This window comes from Leptinotarsa decemlineata, unplaced genomic scaffold (assembly GCF_025532065.1).
Source record: "Leptinotarsa decemlineata unplaced genomic scaffold, Ldec_3_MD MMD2_tig00000505_RagTag_RagTag, whole genome shotgun sequence".
NCBI classification, from domain to species: Eukaryota; Metazoa; Arthropoda; class Insecta; order Coleoptera; family Chrysomelidae; genus Leptinotarsa; species Leptinotarsa decemlineata.
The window spans coordinates 8,227,419-8,248,388 of record NW_027412549.1 but is presented as its reverse complement, the minus strand read 5'-3'; the positions used below and the strand labels follow the sequence as shown (position 1 = coordinate 8,248,388).

At 34.7% G+C, this 20,970-nt stretch overlaps 2 protein-coding genes across 2 annotated transcripts; one reads left to right on the top strand and one right to left on the bottom strand.

Moving 5' to 3' along the window:
* Positions 1-3,719: 3,719 nt before the first annotated feature.
* LOC141481757 (uncharacterized) lies at positions 3,720-5,001 on the top strand. Its single transcript, XM_074173865.1, has 3 exons — positions 3,720-3,995; positions 4,055-4,276; positions 4,336-5,001. The coding sequence occupies exons 1-3, from the start codon at positions 3,825-3,827 to the stop codon at positions 4,981-4,983; spliced, it is 1,041 nt and encodes a 346-aa protein (XP_074029966.1). The 5' UTR covers positions 3,720-3,824; the 3' UTR covers positions 4,984-5,001.
* A 4,822-nt stretch (positions 5,002-9,823) lies between these two features.
* NC2beta (Negative Cofactor 2beta) lies at positions 9,824-20,234 on the bottom strand. The gene is made up of 3 exons (XM_023173673.2): positions 19,667-20,234; positions 19,360-19,538; positions 9,824-10,311 (listed from the first exon to the last, which is right to left on the bottom strand). Exons 1-3 carry the CDS (start codon positions 19,911-19,913, stop codon positions 10,213-10,215), a joined length of 525 nt encoding a protein of 174 aa, XP_023029441.1. The 5' UTR covers positions 19,914-20,234; the 3' UTR covers positions 9,824-10,212.
* Positions 20,235-20,970: the final 736 nt, after the last annotated feature.

The following is a 20,970-nucleotide window of genomic DNA, read 5'->3' as shown; positions in this document are numbered from 1 at the left end:
GTACATTATTCACTTCACACTACTCGAGATAAATCTGGTCGATACGTCGTTAAGCTTCCTTTTAATGACAAAATTCAAAATCTCGGAGAATTTTATTCCAATGCTTTACGTCGTTTTTACACCTTAGAAAGGCGATTCCAAAAGGATCCAGATCTTCAACGCCAATACTCTGACTTTTTAAGCGAATATCAAAAGCTGGGTAATGTCTCTTATTTCGGGTCAAGACGATACTGCCAGTGGTTTTTATCTTCCCCGTAATGCGGCAAGAAAGGACGACAGTTTGACTACCAAAATTCGAGTCGTATTTGACGGTTAAGCTAAAACATCAACCGATATTTCATTAAATGATACTCAAATGGTAGGTCCTAAATTACAAGATGATTTGTTTGTAATTTTGCTTCGTTATCGTTCGCATCTATATGCACTTACTACCGATGTTGAAAAAATGTACCGAAAAATTCGTTTACCTCCAGATGATGCGATCTATCAATAGATTCTTTATCGTGAAAGTATTAGCGATCCGATTGAGACTTATATTCTTGAAACTGTCACATACGGCACAGCTTCTTATCTAGATATTCGGTCCTTACAGCAGCTAGCTGAGGACGAAGGTCATCGCTATTCACTTGCTTCTGTTTCTTTAAAAAGAGATTTCTACGTGGATGATCTTCTTACAGGTGCGAAAACACTACCAGAAGCAGAGCTATTGCTCGATCAACTACAAGATTTAGTTAGGAAAGGTGGCTTTCAGTTACGAAAATAGGCTTCAAATCATGCGTCACTTGTATCCAATTATTCTGAGCATCCAAAAAATACTCATATGTCCCTTGATCCTGAATCGTCTGTCAAAACCCTCGGTATACACTGGAACTCTCAAAGTGATTTACTGTTTTATAAGGTTAATGCAACTATTTTAAAAACTCTCACCAAACGAAACATCTTATCTCATATCGCAAAACTTTTTGATCCCTTAGGCCTTCTGGGGCTAGTTATATTTTATGCAAAAATTATAATTCAACTCTGTTGGAAGGCTAGAATTTCCTAGGATGAGTCCGTTTCTCAGAGCATACATGATATGTGGATTGCCTATGAATCTCAACTTTCTATACTTGAAACTAAGCATTTTCCTCGTTGTCTCATCGCTTCAACCTCACGTGATCTTCAAATTCACGGATTCTGTGACGCAAGTGAAAAGGCCTATGGAGCTTGCCTATACTTACGCTCAACAGATTCAAACAGAGTTGTGCACACACAACTAATATGCTCCAAATCAAGAGTGGCTCCTGTGAGCCCAGTTAGCTTGCCTCGCTTAGAGTTATGCAGTGCAGTCTTACTTTCCAATTTAGTCAAGGAATCTCTTCTGTTAGACGTCACTGACATTTATTTGTGGTCCGACTCCACGATCGCATTACATTGGGTGCAAACTGCTCCGCATCACCTAAAAACCTTTATAGCCAATCGTGTAGCTGATATACAAAGGCTTACCAAAAACTGTCATTGGCGACATTTATTCTCTAAAGACAATCCCGCAGATCTAGTCTCACGCGGACAATTACCCTCTGAATTTGTTAATAGTTCTATATGACCTAACAGGACAAAGACGAATGGCCAAAAGGCGCATTATCTGAAATTACTATCCCCGAACTTAAAGCCGTAGAGAATAATCCTGTTACTTGCATGAGCATTTCATTAAAAGGTTTTCCATTAGTTGAATGTTTCAGTTCTTTTCGTAAACTAAAATGTGTGGTAGCTTATCTATTGCGTTTTGTACACAAGACAAAACATAAATCCCGCAAATACTCAGGAGCTCTGAGTCCAACAGAAACTTCTGCAGCTCACAACGTCATTATGCGACTCACACAATCGTCCTTCTTTCTAAAAGAAATCAATTGCCTGAAGAAAAATGAATCTCTACCGGACTCTAGCAAATTAATCGTAGATAATAAACTAAACCAGATGCCATTGCCGCCAAGAGAAAACATCGACAATTATGTTAAACAGTTTAACAACATCATCACTGAAGCAGCCGATGCTTCAGTAGGAAAAACAGCACAAGTAGTGGGACACTTTCCTGTCCCCTGCTGGAACAAAGAGTGCGAATCAGCTATCAGACGAACAGTGTCCGACAGACGGCTTTTAACAGACTAAAAAGAAAACACACTGAAACAAATCTCATTCAATTCAAACAGCTGCGGGCACGAATGAGATATATAATAAAACAGAACAAAAAGAAGTCCTGGAAAAAATATGTCTCCTCCATCAATTCTTCCACCCCTATGTCGGATATATGGAAAAAAATTAAGAAGATAAAAGGTGCCAAGACGAATATGGAAATATCTGCGCTGCAAATGGGAAATTCAGTAATTTACGATAAGGCTGAAATATCCGATATACTGAGCGACACTTTTCAGAAACACTCGAACAGTAATGCATACAGCCAAGAATACCAACAAGTGAAGAAAATCCAGGAACTTGACGAAATTCAAATTGAAGAAGACCCCCACCACCATCTGAATGTACCTATCACAATCGTGGAGCTGAACGATGCTCTCTCAAAGACAAACAATTCTAGCCCCGGACATGATACAATACCATATATATTTAAAAAAAACTCCCTATATCAGGAAAACATCATCTTCTCAACATTATGAACAGAATATTCCTCTCAAATCAGTTTCCATCCAGCTGGTCAGAAGTAATTATAATCCCGATACTGAAATCAAATAAGAACAAAACAGACCCACATTCGTACAGACCTATATCCCTCATCTGTACCATGTGCAAAATGCTTGAAAAAATAATCAATGCAAGATTGAAGTACTTCTTAGAACAGAATAATCTTGTGATTCCTGAACAAAGCGGTTTCCGAAAGTACAGATCCACTCTAGACACTCTTGTGAATTTAGAAACAGATATCAGGGAGGCATTTGCGAATAAGCAAAACCTAATAGCAGTCTTTTTCGATCTAGAAAAAGCGTATGAGCGGGTATGGAAATATAAAGTGGTTAAACAACTGAAAAGCTGGAAAATTGATGGAAACATCTTGGCATTCATACAAAATTTTTTGGGAAACATAATCTTCAGAGTGAGAGCTAATGGAGTACTCAAGATACAACCTCAAGACACAAGAAAATGGTATTCCACAAGGTTCATCTCTAAGCGCCACCCTTTTTCTGGTTGCCATAAACGATATTCTGGAAAATATTGTAGCTCCGATTAAAGCTAATATTTATGCTGACGACTTAGTTTTATACACTAATGGCAAAAATATGCAATCATCAACCAAACTCCTCCATCATGCCATAGGACATCTCGAAGAATGGTCCAAGCAAACAGGACTTCAATTCACTGCCAAAAAAACTAAATGCATGGTATTCACTCAAAGTTCCAATGGGCAGAATCCATCCTTAAGCTTGTACAATCAACAACTGGAATTCGTTGATAACATGAAATTTCTCGGACTCATCTTCGATAATAGTTATTTATGTATCAAGGGAATTAGGAGGGCCTTAATTATCGATGGCAAAGTTTGCGACCCGAGGGCCTCTGGCCCGAGGGACAGCAATTGCCTGAGGTTATTAAGGCTCATTAATTCCCGTGGTACATAGATAATTTTATTTCTGACCGATTTCAATGAAATTTTGTTCATTTTTGAAACGGAAAAATGTACCAATTCATTACCTTCCCGGTATATTTAAATCAGGTACCGTTGATTATAGTAGAGTTTTCTTGTTGCTAGGTTGTTGCTATGTTACTTGTTTATAAACAGAACTTTGTTATCAAGCTGTGTTTGCGGTGAAAACGTGTTTTCTACCCCAAATATAATGGAGGATATTTTGAAAAAAGCTGAACAAGCAAGAGAATCATTAATTCCATCGAAAAGTGAAGCCGTATACCAAAAAGAATACAAGATATATCTGGACTGGCTGACACGGAAAAATGTTATGCCAAAAGATGTCACTGAAACTGTATTTCTGGCATATTTTCAAGAACTGGTAAGGAATTTTCTATGTTTTTCGGTAGATTTGGTAGTAATTGTGTTTATTCGTTTCAGTCAGAAACGTATAGTCCGAATTCTTTATGGACTAAATGGTCAATGCTAAAATCGATGGTGACTATACATGAGAAACGAGATATCAGTAAGTTCAATGAACTACAGGCTTTTTTGAAACGGAAGAGTAAGAGTTATAAGCCGAAAAAGTCTGCTGTTTTATCTCCTAAAGATGTTATCAGATTCCTAAAGGACGCTCCTAATGATATTCATTTATTGCATAAGGTAATTTTTTTCTTATTTTCCTTTTTGTGTGTATTTATTTCCTTTTTTTTTTGTTATAGGTTGTTTTGATTATGGGTTATTTTGGAGGATGCAGAAGTCAGGAACTTTTGAATATGAAGATATCGGATATAGAGGACCGGGATTCCGTTATGGGAGTGAACGTACCGGAAAGTAAACCTGGTGTATCGAAGAAATTTACAGTTGTGGATGAAAAAGAGTTCTCCGCTTTGCCTTTATTAAGACTTTATATGTCTTTGCGTCCTAAACGTATTGAACGATTTTTTTTGAGCTTCCGACAAAATAAATGTACATCTCAGCCAATTGGAAAAAACATGTTTGGGAAAATCCCCAGCAAAATCGCAATGTATTTAGGATTGCCAAACTCATCTCCCTATATGGGACATTGCCTTCGTCGCACTTCTGCTACTGCTCTAGCCAATGCAGGAGCAACTATGACTAACTTAAAAAGACACGGAGGTTGGAAAAGTTCCACGGTGGCGGAGGGGTATTTGGAGGATAGCATCGAATTGAGAAATAAAACGGCGCGTATGTTGTCTACTTTGGCATCAGAAGAGGCAGGTACCTCGACTGTAGTGAACAGAAGTTCCAGCCATACAAAAGAAGAAATTGTTTCCAGTGGCGGAAGTAATTTTCAGGGAACATTTCAAAATTGTACATTTATTATTTGTAATGACGTGAATAAATAAAATATGGTTCAGTTTTCATTTCTATTTATTTTTACTTGTGAAAGGTAGAGGGAATTATAAAATCTATAATGTCCCAAGGGAGTTATGACCCTCTTTATTGACAGCGTAACTATGACGATATAAGCTTATAATATCCCGGTTAGAAATAAAAAACTTCTATGGAAAAAACATATAGAGAAACTCAAACAGTCATCCCAAAATGGTCTTAACCTACTAAAAACTCTAGCTAACCATTCCTGGGGGGACAGACTACTCAACCCTGATGCACCTGTATAAATCAACAGTGAGATCAAGATTAGACTACGGAGCTATAGTGTACTCAAGTGCCAGAGAAACAATTTTAAAACTATTAGATAGCGTTTATCACGCTGGTATAAGAATAGCATATGGAGCGTTTCGGACTAGTCCAGTGGAAAGCTTGTACGTTGAGTCAGGAGAACTCCCATTACAAATGAGAAGAAACTACCTTAGTATGACCTATGCTTCAAGAATTTCATCCAATCCTAAAAATCCTACTCATAGTCGCATTTTTCCCATGCATATAAATGAAATATACCAACAAAAAGACTCACATTATGCCGCCCATACAGAATACCTGTTACTATCAACCTCTCATCTACCTATCCCATTTCCTTAAATACTCCTCCATAGTTAATCGATATTCCACCCTGTAACACAGAACTGCTTATATTCCCGAAAGATTAAACTCCTGCTGCACTGATCCGAAAATCATTCCAGGCCATTTCTTCTAAGTTCTCTAACTTCAATCACATCTATACCGATGCTTCTAAATCAGAAAGAGGTGTAGGAGCAGCCGTATTCAGCAAACATGAGAGTAAAAGTTACAAACTACCTAGCGTCAGCAGTATTTACACTGGAGAGGTTTATGCCATCGCACAGGAAATTATACATGCGAGACAAGTAAATGAAAACTCTGTAATATTCACAGATTCATTGAGTGCAATAGAGGGAATCCGCCAATTATATCCTAAACATCCTCTTCTACAACAAATTAGGATTAGAGCTTTTCAAACTTCACCAAGAAGGAAAAAGAGTCGAGATAATCTGGATACCTTCACACATTGGAATACCAGGAAATGAGAAAGCCGACATGCTGGCACGTAACGCTCTCTCAAACACTAGTGGAGTGACATTCGAAAAAACACTACACACAGACATATATCGTCAGATATAAACTTCCATAAACGCTATCTGGAAGCAGAAATAGCAATCTTCAACTGCCAATAAACTGTACAAAATAAATCCCAACATGGAAATAAAAAATTATGGTGCCCTTAGTCGAAAAAATCAAATAATCATAAGTCGCCTAAGAATTGGACACACTCGTCTCACTCACCAACATTTACTAAAAAAGGAAGCTCGGAGTAAATGTGAAAATTGCAACATGGACCTAACAGTGGAACACCTATTCACATGTCAACAGCACCAACAAGAGATAAACGAATTGAAGCTAACCGGAGACATATCCACCATTCTAAATAGAGAATGGAATAATGTAATAAAATATGTCAAACGAATCCATATATTTAATACAATTTAATGTATACCGATATTAACTGTATCCCATATGTACCGCCGGTAATAACCCTATGTGGTTGATGCGGTTTGAAATCTAAATAAAAAAAAATTAATCCCTTCAAGTCCATATTTAGATGATGTAGGAATATTGAGACTATACGGTAGACTTCGTCGGTCCCCCTTACCTTTAGATCAGCTTCACCCTATACTTTTGCCTGCTAATCACCATATCACTCGGCTTATTATCCGCGAGGAACACATACGACTCATGCATGCTGGGGTTCAGGCAACCTTGTATTCAGTTCGCCAAACATATTGGCCGCTTGACGGGCGAAATAACGTAAGAAAGGTTATTCACGGTTGCCTTTCCTGTTTTCGTGCAAAACCTCGTCTGGCGGATAATGAACCAGGTCCTCTATCTGACTACCGCGTTGTGCCTTCGCGACCTTTTTTGAAAACGGGTGTTGACTACTGCGGCCCACTGTATCCATCCATTTGAAGTTTGTTTCCGATCTTACTAGGAAGCTTTTTTGGCTAGTATTAAGCGCTTTCTTGCTAGGAGAGAATAGTCCCTTGAAATCTTTTCCGACAACGGCACTAACTTTGTCGGCGCTGACCGTGAGCTGCAAGCCTTATTCAATTCAGCTGATTATCAAACCGCTATAAAATAACATTTTGATAAAGAAAGACTCACTTGGCATTTCATACCAACCCGAGCTCCTCATTTTGGAGGACTTTGGAAAGCTGCAGTCAAATCATTTAAAAAACATTTACTCCGCACTGTCGGAGATACATTGCTTATATATGAACAATTAGAAATATATATAATTGAGATCGAAGCGATATTGAACTCTCGTCCTTTATCCCCTTTATCCTCGGATCCCAACGACCTTTTGCCTTTGACTGCCGGCCACATCCTCACTGATGCTCCATTGATAAGCTGTCCAGAGGTTGACTTCACTAACACTTCATCTAACCGATTGTCTGCCTGGCAACATGCGCAGAAATTAAAGCAGCACTTTTGGGATCGCTGGCATAAGGAATATCTAAATAACCTTATTAGCTCGCATCAACGTTCTGAATCAACTAGCAGGATACAAGTTGGAGATATGGTTCTGGTAGAATCACCGCAATCCATCCAGGAGAAGACGTCATTGTGCGTGTAGTGACTCTAAAAACCAAAAGTGGCGAGTGCAAGCGCTGTACTAAAAAACTTTGCCCTCTACCCTTCAATTAACGGCTCTATTTTATTTTATTGAACTTGGACAGTTCAAGGTTGGCGGCATGTTCGGTCTCAAGACCTTACTGTCGAGGTTATTATGTTTTTCAAGTGAATCTTAATTTATGATGCACTGTTTGGAACCTTGTCAAATTGTCAATTAAAACCAGTTTTAATCTTCCTCTTTGAAGATGATCACTTGGTGATCGAAACACGTGTCGAGTTGTTAAAAATAACGATTTGATGTTGGGAAAAAACTCCAGTAATATTGAATCTTAATTTTTTAGTATTAAGCCTAGAATTGCCAGCTCTAAAATTTGTACAACAAAACAGATTGTTTTATGGCATTATTTTCATTTTATGTATTGTTAGCTAATCTTGTTTAAGTTATTTAATTTTTCATTATTTATAATGGGGGTTTTCCAGTTGGTCTCAAATTTATGGGCCTTTATAATCCACTTATGCTCATAAAATTCAATATTCCCAAATACCTTTTCTCAAGCAACCAGTAAATTTTTAATTATTTAATTATTCCTTGTATCCCTCATCTTGGGAATTAACCACTATTATGATCTCGCCTACCTATGTTAATCCAAACCTTCCTTTATCCCTCGAAAGATAAACCCCTTCTCTAAAATACCTACAGATGTGAAACATTGCATTTTGTGTAAAATTCAATTCATTACGTTTCAAACCTTATAACAGTACAGTTAGAATTAAATCTTGTCTAGTTATTTCTAGCTAGTTATTTTCTCATCCTATCTTTTAACAAGAGTTATTGTAATTCTTGTGTGCATTGAGCATTTCATACTCACAGTAAAACAATCGTGGGTCAAAACAACAATGTTCAATGGAAAAACAACGAGGATCCATATTTTGTCAGAATATGTTGAAATCAACCCTCATTTTTCCACTTTCATGTATAGAATATAATGAAAAAAATCTGCTTGTATTAAACGTGTCCTTGTTACACTCCATATATAAGCTTTTTTCTAGTGATGTCTACATTTATAAATGGAGACATTGCTAAAAATATATAATCTTTCAATTTAAACAGGATTCCTATAGCTGGGATTCAATCAAATAAGCGAATGAATGTTATTCACGTACTCTAATCGATAACATGGGTAGTTTCAACTCATTCTTTGACAAGAAGTCATAATTATATGAATGAATTGAGTGTTTTTTCTTATGTTACCCATATTTGGTACCGAAGAGCCAATAAGGCGAGTGTCTTACGGTGAAACATCGGATGTCCACCAGTGAGGAAGACAGTATTCCATGAAAGTGAAATTTTACTTCTTTCATTCACTATATTGTGTAGCAATCCTGTGAATGATATCTGATTCGATTCCATGACGAATGTTTGGAATACAAACGGATTGGAGAGAAGTGTTTTCCGTATAATTCAGTGTTCATATAAAAGTATTTGTTTCGAAAGTATTTTTCTTTCGTGTAATTCAATGTTTATATGAAAATAACTGATTTGAGAAGGCTTTTTTCTTCGAGTTTGTGCCTAAAAGTTACTTCTTTGCATGATCTACATATCTTTGTGCAGTTAATTTTTGATTTTGATTGTAGAGAGGCAAAACCTTTCTTTCTCAAAAATTATTCTCTTCTAAAACTATCTCCTTTCAATTTAAATGATGTTGGTGTTATCACAGAATTTTTTTTGTCCATAAAACATTCAAAATGACATGAATCCAGTAGAACAAAATTGAAGCAGTGTTTATACAGATACTACAGCTGAACCTGGGAGTTTTTTTGATATTTTCAATAAGATGGGGTGGAAAACAGTGACGATCTATAATAATTACATATGAATTGAATTGTGTGGAGAAACGTAACAAAATTAAAACGAAAATCACAACACACAAATATTTGGAGTAATTGCACTTTGATACCAACAGGTGTCTAGCTGGTACATTCTTCTGAAGGAGATAAACTAATATGGAAATAAATTAGAGGATAATTCATGTTTCAGTCTCAAGTCCACCACAAATTTATAATAAAATTCAAGTGGATGACTATTTCTTATAACTTTCTATGAATGGGATGGTCTCTTCACTATCCAAGTAAAAATGATAAAACAAATTTATATTTATTTACAAAATATTGCAATATTTTCGAACCAATTAATATTTATTATGAAAATACAATAAATAAAAAATATAATTATGTATATATTCAAGAAAAAAGATTACAGTTACTATCTTCATATTTTTCGAAATTGAATGAAAACATGTGATACAAAAGGACCATCTAAATTTAAATTTTTATAAAAATAAGCATTCCCATACAACTGTCAAAAATCACACATTTCCCTCCTACATCAAATATTTTGATATTCGTATACTTAAATAAATACTATACAAATTATTGGTCAACACAATTCAAATAGCTCACGTGAGTCTGTTACCCCAAAATTATTTACAGCTATCCAGATCTCCCAAATCACTCTCTAACTTTATCTACGAATACTCGTCCTGATCATCACTGGGAAGTGTAGAGAGCTGTGCTTGCTGCGCCGCGGCCTGAAGCTGTTCCCACTGCTGTTGGTCGGCATAAGCCTATAATTAAAAGTTAAATGTTAATAGTTATATTTTAAGTTGTTAAAGTTTAACCAGAACATTGAAAACATTGAATGTAAATAGACCAACTAAGACAGATTTCCTTGAAAAACTAATTTGAAGAAAAGAAATATTTATTCCATCGGTTTTTCAGCTTTCTCTTTCCCTTCTTACATTAACAATATAGCAAATGGTCTTAACAAGGCCTTAAATGAATTTGTTATCATTTACAATTACTTTTTTTTTTTAATGAACTTATAGTTTTATTGAAACAATAAATTTTTTTTATAGCAAGAATCATATTTTGATTAATAAAAAAGAAGTGTAGTTTAGTGTAGAATTCACAATTATAAGAACTTGTGAACTAGCCCTAAAGTCAAAAACTTATACAGGGCGTTCCAATGAAAACTTGACCCCCCTGTAAGTCAGAAAAAGATGTGTAATTGAAAATTTCAAAGAACACATCAATTTTTATATTGGCGTGAAGTTATCCACAGATTTCTGGCCACACATGCTGACGTAGAGGAAAATAAAAATCTGTGGTTGGGATACGAAATTATTAGCACCCGTACTAATATCTGTGGCTGGAAATACCTACTCACTATAGGTTGAACGTGGAATTATTAAGACTATTTGGTGTTTGACTTTTTTATAGAATCTTGAGTAGATTGACGCGTTGATAATCGTTTTTTCATCAACAATACAAATTTAGGGAAAAATAAAATTGGAAATATTAGACTTACTTTCCAATACCCCATATAAAAATGTTATCCGATGATGTGCTTCCATCAAAATCACACAACTTCCATAGTTTCTTGAGTAGATTTACTTGGTGATGACAGTTTTCTTGTCATCTAAACAGATTTCGAAAAAGAAATTGTTGAAACAATCAGACTCATTTTTTGAGATTTCTTGTATTCATGAAAATCATACAACTATTATAGAATCTTGTGTAGATCGATATGGTGAAAACCCAGATTTTGAGAAAAAAATTGTTGCAACAATCAGATTCACTTTTTAAAACACCTTGTAGAATTGGAACCATATGATGTGCGTTCATGAAAATCACACAACTCTTATAGAATCTTGGGTATATCGATATAGTGGTCTACCCAAGATTCTATAAGAGTTGTGTGATTTTCATGGTTCTAATTCTACAAGGTGTTTTAAAAAGTGAGTCTGATTGTTGCAACAATTTTTTTATTGAAATCTCTATGGGTGACAAGAAAACGGTTTTCACTATGTCGATCTACCCAAGATTCTATAACAGTTGTGTAATTTTCATGAACGCACATCTTCTGGTTCCAATTCTACAAGGAATCTCAAAAAATGAGTCTGATTGTTGCAACAATTTTTTTTATCAAAATCTCTATGGGTGACAAGAAAACAGTTTTCACTTTATCGATCTATCCAAGATTCTATAAGAGTTATGTAATTTTCATGAACTCACATCTTCTGGTTCTGATTCTACAAGGTATTTTAAAAAGTGAGTCTGATTGTTGCAACAATTTTTTTCTCGAAATCTGTATGAGTGACAAGAAAACGGTTTCCACTATATCGATCTACTCAAGATTCTATAAGAGTTGTGTGATTTTCATGAACGCACATCTTCTGGTTCCAATTCTACAAGGAATCTCAAAAAATGAGTGATTGTTGCAACAATTTTTTTATCTAAATCTGTATGGGTGACAAGAAAACGGTTCTCACTACATCGATCTACCCAAGATTCTATAAGAGTTGTGTAATTTTCAAGAACGCACATCATATGGTTCCAATTCTACAAGGTGTTTTGAAAAGTGAGTCTGATTGTTGCAACAATGTTTTTCTCGAAATCTGTATTGGTGACAAGAAAAGGGTTTTCACTATATCGAACTACCCAAGATTCTATAAGAGTCGTGTAATTTTCATGTACGCACATCATATGGTTCCCATTCTACAAGGTGTTTCAAAAAGTAAGTCTGATTGTTGCAACAATTTTTTTCTCGAAATCTGTATGGGTGACAAGAAAACGGTTTCCACTATATCGATCTACTCAAGATTCTATAAGAGTTGATTAGTGTGAAGTTACCCACAACTTTTCATCCACAGTTTATGACGAAGGACAATCGAACAGGGTTTAGAATGAGATTTGCGAACAGTGTTGCCAGATTGCAAATATTAATAATTTTACCTATATTTTGATGTTATCATTTTAAAAATATGATATATTATTGAAACATGTCGAATAAATGAGTCGGCATTCTACATAAACTCATTATATCAGCCAACTGTCCGTATACAAGCAGTAATACCGAAAAAAATGTAAAATAAGAGTAAAATATTATTCAGGAAAAATTCATTCGTACCGAAACAGGTAGCGAATGAAAACTGGAAAAGTAGTTGCTCGGTAAAAATTTTATGACTTGTAAAAAGTATGTCATTTGAAATATCCTGCGTTAAACAATACCGAATGCCCAGGAGAGACATCCACAAATTATCAAATTTCTCACTGATCAAAAATAGTTTGTTGACGGAAATTTCAGGATTATTTCAGTGAAAGCAACAAATTCGCGTACCATTCGTTTCTTGGGTGCGAAAAAAAATAGTTCCATGATGAAAATTTCAGAATATATTCTTCTAAAGTATACCTATCGACGTGGTCAAATAGATTTGCGTACCATACGTTCCTTGGGTGCGAAAAAAAATACTTCCATATATTCGGAACTGAATTACTCAAAAAAGTCAAATTTCTCACTTATCAAAAATAGTTTGTCGATGAAAATTTCAGAATATATTCTTCTAAAGTATATCTTTCGACGTGCTGAAAAAGATTTGCGTACCATACGTTCCTTGATTGCGAAAAAAAATAGTTCCGTATATTCGGAACTGAATTACCCAAAAAAGTCAAATTTCTCACTTATCAAGAATAGTTTGTCGATGAAAATTTCAGAATATATTCTTCTGAAGTATATCTATCGACGTGGTTGAACAGATTTGCGTACCATACGTTCCTTCAGTGCGAAAAAAAAAGTTCCATATAATCGGAACTGAATTACCCAAAAAAGTCTAATTTCTCACTTATCAAGAATAGTTTGTCGATGAAAATTTCAGAATATATTCTTCTGAAGTATACCTATCGACGTGCTACAACAAATTTGCGTACCATTCGTTTCTTGGGTGCGAAAAAAATAGTTCCATATATTCTGAACTGAATTATTCAAAAAAGTCGAATTTCTCACTTATCAAAAATAGTTTGTCGATGAAAATTTCAGAATATATTCTTCTGAAGTATATCTATCGACGTGCTGAAACAGATTTGCGTACCATACGTTCCTTGGGTGCGAAAAAAAAAATAGTTCCATATATTCGGAACTGAATAACTCAAAAAAAGTATAATTTCTCTCTTATCAAAATAGTTTGTCGATGAAAATTTTAGAATATATTCTTCTAAAGTATATCTTTCGACGTGCTGAAAAAGATTTGCGTACCATACGTTCCTTGGTTGCGAAAAAAAATAGTTCCGTATATTCGGAACTGAATTACCAAAAAAGTCAAATTTCTCACTTATCAAGAATAGTTTGTCGATGAAAATTTCAGAATATATTCTTCTAGAGTATATCTATCGACGTGGTCAAACAGATTTGCGTACCATACGTTCCTTGGGTGCGAAAAAAAATACTTCCGTATATTCGGAACTGAATTACTCAAAAAACTCAAATTTCTCACTTATCAAAAATAGTTTGTCGATGAAAGTTTCAGAATATATCCTTCTGAAGTATATCTATCGAGGTGGCTGAACAGATTTGCGTACCATACGTTCCTTCAGTGCGAAAAAAAAGTTCCATATATTCGGAACTGAATTACCCAAAAAACTCAAATTTCTCACTTATCAAAAATAGTTTGTCGATGAAAATTTCAGAATATATTCTTCTAAAGTATATCTATCGACGTGGTTAAACAGATTTGCGTACCATACGTTCCTTGGGTGCGAAAAAAAATACTTCCGTATATTCGGAACTGAATTACTCAAAAAACTCAAATTTCTCACTTATCAAAAATAGTTTGTCGATGGAAATTTCAGAATATATCCTTCTAAAGTATATCTATCGACGTGGTTAAACAGATTTGCGTACCATACGTTCCTTGGGTGCGAAAAAAAATACTTCCGTATATTCGGAACTGAATTACTCAAAAAACTCAAATTTCTCACTTATCAAAAATAGTTTGTCGATGAAAATTTCAGAATATATTCTTCTAAAGTATATCTATCGACGTGGTTGAACAGATTTGCGTACCATAAGTTCCTTGGGTGCGAAAAAAAATACTTCCGTATATTCGGAACTGAATTACTCAAAAAACTCAAATTTCTCACTTATCAAAAATAGTTTGTCGATGAAAATTTCAGAATATATTCTTCTAAAGTATATCTATCGACGTGGTTAAACAGATTTGCGTACCATACGTTCCTTGGGTGCGAAAAAAAATACTTCCGTATATTCGGAACTGAATTACTCAAAAAACTCAAATTTCTCACTTATCAAAAATAGTTTGTCGATGGAAATTTCAGAATATATCCTTCTAAAGTATATCTATCGACGTGGTTAAACAGATTTGCGTACCATACGTTCCTTGGGTGCGAAAAAAATACTTCCGTATATTCGGAACTGAATTACTCAAAAAACTCAAATTTCTCACTTATCAAAAATAGTTTGTCGATGAAAATTTCAGAATATATTCTTCTGAAGTATATCTATCGACGTGTTCAAACAGATCTGCGTACCATACGTTCCTTCGGTGCGAAAAAAAAAGTTCCATATATTCGGAACTGAATTACCCAAAAAAGTCAAATTTCTCACTTATCAAGAATAGTTTGTCGATGATAATTTCAGAATATATTCTTCTGAAGTATATCTATTGACGTGTTCAAACAGATCTGCGTACCATACGTTCCTTCATTGCGAAAAAAAAAGTTCCATATATTCGGAACTGAATTACCCAAAAAAGTCAAATTTCTCACTTATCAAGAATAGTTTGTCGATGATAATTTCAGAATATATTCTTCTGAAGTATATCTATCGACGTGTTCAAACAGATCTGCGAACCATACGTTCCTTCGGTGCGAAAAAAAAGTTCCATATATTCGGAACTGAATTACCCAAAAAAGTCAAATTTCTCACTTATCAAGAATAGTTTTTCGATGAAGATTTCAGAATATATTCTTCTAAAGTATATCTATCGACGTGGTTGAACAGATTTGCGTACCATACGATCCTTGGGTGCGAAAAAAAATACTTCCGTATATTCGGAACTGAATTACCCAAAAAAGTCAAATTTCTCACTTATCAAGAATAATTTGTCGATGAAAATTCCAGAATATATTCTACTGAAGTATATCTATCGACGTGGTCAAACAGATTTGCGTACCATACGTTCCTTGGGTGCGAAAAAAAATACTTCCGTATATTCGGAACTGAATTACTCAAAAAAGTCAAATTTCTCACTTATCAAGAATAGTTTGTCGATGAAAATTTCAGAATATATTCTTCTGAAGTATATCTATCGACGTGGTCAAACAGATTTGCGTACCATACGTTCCTTGGGTGCGAAAAAAAATACTTCCGTATATTCGGAACTGAATTACTCAAAAAAGTCAAATTTCTCACTTATCAAGAATAGTTTGTCGATGATAATTTCAGAATATATTCTTCTGAAGTATATCTATCGACGTGTTCAAACAGATCTGCGTACCATACGTTCCTTCGGTGCGAAAAAAAAGTTCCATATATTCGGAACTGAATTACCCAAAAAAGTCAAATTTCTCACTTATCAAGAATAGTTTGTCGATGAAATTTTTTTTTTCGCACCGAAGGAACGTATGGTACGCAAATCTGTTTGAACACGTCGATAGATATACTTCAGAAGAATATATTCTGAAATTTTCATCGACAAACTATTTTTGATGAGTGAGAAATTTGAGTTTTTTGAGTAATTCAGTTCCGAATATACGGAAGTATTTTTTTTCGCACCCAAGAAACGTATGGTACGCAAATCTGTTTAACCACGTCGATAGATATACTTTAGAAGAATATATTCTGAAATTTTCATCGACAAACTATTTTTGATAAGTGAGAAATTTGAGTTTTTTGAGTAATTCAGTTCCGAATATACGGAAGTATTTTTTTTCGCACCCAAGGAACGTATGGTACGCAAATCTGTTTGATCACGTCGATAGATATACTTCAGAAGAATATATTCTGAAATTTTCATCGGCAAACTATTCTTGATAAGTGAGAAATTTGACTTTTTTGGGTAATTCAGTTCCGAATATATGGAACTTTTTTTTTCGCACCGAAGGAACGTATGGTACGCAAATCTGTTTAGCCACCTCGATAGATATACTTCAGAAGGATATATTCTGAAACTTTCATCGACAAACTATTTTTGATAAGTGAGAAATTTGAGTTTTTTGAGTAATTCAGTTCCGAATATACGGAAGTATTTTTTTTCGCACCCAAGGAACGTATGGTACGCAAATCTGTTCAACCACGTCGATAGATATACTTTAGAAGAATATATTCTGAAATTTTCATCGACAAACTATTCTTGATAAGTGAGAAATTTGACTTTTTTGGTAATTCAGTTCCGAATATACGGAACTATTTTTTTTCGCAACCAAGGAACGTATGGTACGCAAATCTTCTTCAGCACGTCGAAAGATATACTTTAGAAGAATATATTCTAAAATTTTCATCGACAAACTATTTTTGATAAGAGAGAAATTATACTTTCTTTGAGTTATTCAGTTCCGAATATATGGAACTATTTTTTTTCGCACCCAAGGAACGTATGGTACGCAAATCTGTTTCAGCACGTCGAAAGATATACTTCAGAAGAATATATTCTGAAATTTTCATCGACAAACTATCTTTGATAAGTGAGAAATTTGAGTTTTTTGAGTAATTCAGTTCCGAATATACGGAAGTATTTTTTTTCGCACCCAAGGAACGTATGGTACGCAAATCTGTTTAACCACGTCGATAGATATACTTTAGAAGAATATATTCTGAAATTTTCATCGACAAACTATTTTTGATAAGTGAGAAATTTGAGTTTTTTGAGTAATTCAGTTCCGAATATACGGAAGTATTTTTTTTCGCACCCAAGGAACGTATGGTACGCAAATCTGTTTGACCACGTCGAAAGATATACTTTAGAAGAATATATTCTGAAATTTTCATCGACAAACTATTCTTGATAAGTGAGAAATTTGACTTTTTTGGTAATTCAGTTCCGAATATACGGAACTATTTTTTTTCGCAACCAAGGAACGTATGGTACGCAAATCTTTTTCAGCACGTCGAAAGATATACTTTAGAAGAATATATTCTAAAATTTTCATCGACAAACTATTTTTGATAAGAGAGAAATTATACTTTTTTTGAGTTATTCAGTTCCGAATATATGGAACTATTTTTTTTCGCACCCAAGGAACGTATGGTACGCAAATCTGTTTCAGCACGTCGATAGATATACTTCAGAAGAATGTATTCTGAAATTTTCATCGACAAACTATTTTTGATAAGTGAGAAATTCGACTTTTTTGAATAATTCAGTTCAGAATATATGGAACTATTTTTTTTCGAACCCAAGAAACGAATGGTACGCAAATTTGTTGTAGCACGTCGATAGATATACTTTCGTTGAAATAATCCTGAAATTTCCGTCAACAAACTATTTTTGATCAGTGAGAAATTTGATAATTTGTGGATGTCTTTCCTGGGCATTCGGTATTGTTTAACGCAGGATATTTAAAATGACATACTTTTTACAAGTCATAAAATTTTTACCGAGAAACTACTTTTCCAGTTCTCATTCGCTACCTGTTTCGGTACGAATGAATTTTTCCTGAATAATATTTTACTCTTATTTTACATTTTTTTCGTTATTACTGCTTGTATACGGACAGTTGGCTGATATAATGAGTTTATGTAGAATGCCGACTCATTTATTCGACATGTTTCAATAATATATCATGTTTTTAAAATGATAACATCAAAATACAGGTAAAATTATTAATATTTGCAATCTGGCAACACTGTTCGCAAATCTCATTCTAAACCCTGTTCGATTGTCCTTCGTCATAAACTGTGGATGAAAAGTTGTGGGTAACTTCACACTAATTAAGAGTTGTGTGATTTTCATGAACGCACATCTTCTGGTTCCAATTCTACAAGAAATCTCAAAAAATGAGTCTGATTGGTGCAACAATTTTTTTATTGAAATCTGTATGGGTGACAAGAAAACGGTTCTAACTACATCGATCTACCCAAGATTCTATAAGAGTTGTGTGATTTTAATGAATACAAGGAATCTCAAAAAATGAGTGATTGTTTCAACAATTTCTTTTTCAAAATCTGTTTAGATGACAAGAAAACTGTCATCACCAAGTTAATCTACTCAAGAAACTATGGAAGTTGTGTGATTTTGATGGACGCACATCATCGTATATCATTTCTATATGGGGTATTAGAAAGTAATATTTCCAATTTTATTTTTCCCTAAATTTGTATTGTTGATGAGAAAACGATTATCAATGCGTCAATCTACTCAAGATTCTATAAAAAAGTTACAACACCAAATAGTCTTAATAATTCCACGTTCAACCTATAGTGAATAGGTATTTCCAGCCACAGATATTAGTACGGGTGCTAATAATTTCGTATCCCAACCACAGATTTTTATTTTCCTCTACGTCAGCATGTGTGGCCAGAAATCTGTGGATAACTTCATGCCAATAATTTTTATTTCCAGAAGGACTAATTCTAATATGGAAATCATACCCGAAACTTCATCCCCCTGCGGTCATTATTGATACGTAGTTGCATTTACAGACTCAACATTTGTAAATTAATGCATAATCTAGCACTTTATTATGGAACAGCTTGCAGATGCATTACATTCCTGTTAGATTACTCTATACATCTAATTCGTCACCGACTATAATAGAATCAAATCAGACACCCTCCTGCACCATCAATCTATCACTCAAAAATGTTTAAAAAAATTTACCTGCTCTTGTCGTGCTTTTGCAAACAACTCCTGTTGTTGTCTCAGGAGCTCCTCTTCAGGTATACCGAGATTTTCCAGGCGGGTGCTTTGCCTCCTTCGTTTAGCTGCTACGGCTTTGCAATCTTTGAGGACAGCTTCTGCTTCTGCTGTATAATCACAAAAACCCAATCTGTTCAAAGCTGAAAAAATACAAGTTATACCAAAGAGTTGATAAAAATGGTCATATAGATCATAGGTAGTAAATATCAAAGCAAATAATGTATTAATTATGCCTTGAACATCTAGTGACAATGTCATGACTACTTACCCATTAAAACATGTTCAGCATTGATAGTTTTTTTATGAAGTTGGTTGCAAATTTCATTTGCCTCAGAACTCAGCAGGTGTATGAATTCTGTACAGCAATTCAAGATCAACTCTCGGGCTTCATTAGCTATTCTCACAGATGGTACCAATTCCTTTATCATTTTATTGATACTTGCACGAGGAAGAGTCAACTCATCATCTTCGGTATTACTCCCGCCCAAAGCACCAGCAGAATTGGAATTCGCCATGAATGATCGTGAATATATTAAAATTTCAAAATGAGGAAGTTGAGGCTTCAATATTAGTTTATATATTTTCAATTCAAAATAATTTTTCTTCAGCTATAGTACAGATGACATTTATGTCACAAGAAGTTTGACTAATGACAATAACCAATATTATTTATGAATTTTCATGCACCTATGAAAATTCCTTTGTCCATGGGAATTTTCAAGTATGCTCAAAATAAACTTATTTAAGGTTTATTGTGGGTCTACGTGGTTCTACAAGTTTGTTCTGGTTCTACGAAATTCAGTAATTCAGGTTCTAGGACGTCAGGATCATGCGCAATTGATATAGAGCGTTATGGTTTATTGAGGATAAGTTCGGATTGATGAATCCTCTATTCTGGTTTCGACTGCGAAATGATCCTAAACTGTATTGAAGGTCCCGAATCGTTCTTGCCCTCAAGGCTGAACTGTTGAGAACTGTTCCCGTTGCTTATGCGCATTCATGTGGAAATTTGTTTGGGTCTAGGACGTTTTTTTATTTATTTGATTTGAATAATTAATGATTGAGGTTATATAACATTTTAACTGACTATAAGGATACGCTACATAACAAAATGGACATGATCAATAGTATTTTCTCGTCTTCATCTCTTCATATATCTTCATATATACGATAGAAGGCACAGTGGTCTCCTCAAAAGCGTTTTGGTTTAAACAAGTGTCCAAGACTATTTCGGACTGTTTGAGATTTTTTGCGTGTACGCATCATGTCTTGCACTGTTACCAAACAGTTTCGGATGTTAGAACCAGAACAAACCTTCAGTGTTAGTACCTCAGAGTAACAAAAGACAATAGAGATGTCTTTTCCATCCTTTTCTTGAAGGCAGCATAACTTTGTTTATTTACGGGAATTTGGACCATAAAACAGTGGCGGTTGGTTTAGTTGATGTGGTATCACCGATTGAGTCTGGCAACACTGTGGCGAACAGCCGAGTGACATTCTTCCGCGCGAACTCCGCGAACACAATCAGACGATCTAACACGTTGGTCCAAACAGGATTAGATCACTCGTTAA

Bases quoted from the DNA above. Each gene is read 5' to 3' on its own strand.
- LOC141481757 (XM_074173865.1), top strand. From the start codon at position 3,825: ATGGAGGATATTTTGAAAAAAGCTGAACAAGCAAGAGAATCATTAATT. The intron at 3,996-4,054 runs GTAAGGAATTTT...TATTCGTTTCAG, and splicing joins TGGCATATTTTCAAGAACTG to TCAGAAACGTATAGTCCGAA. The intron at 4,277-4,335 runs GTAATTTTTTTC...TTTTTGTTATAG, and splicing joins ATATTCATTTATTGCATAAG to GTTGTTTTGATTATGGGTTA.
- NC2beta (XM_023173673.2), bottom strand. From the start codon at position 19,913: ATGGCGAATTCCAATTCTGCTGGTGCTTTGGGCGGGAGTAATACCGAA. The intron at 19,539-19,666 runs GTAAGTAGTCAT...GTATTTTTTCAG, and splicing joins TGCTGAACATGTTTTAATGG to CTTTGAACAGATTGGGTTTT. The intron at 10,312-19,359 runs GTAAATTTTTTT...TTTTAATTATAG, and splicing joins CAAAAGCACGACAAGAGCAG to GCTTATGCCGACCAACAGCA.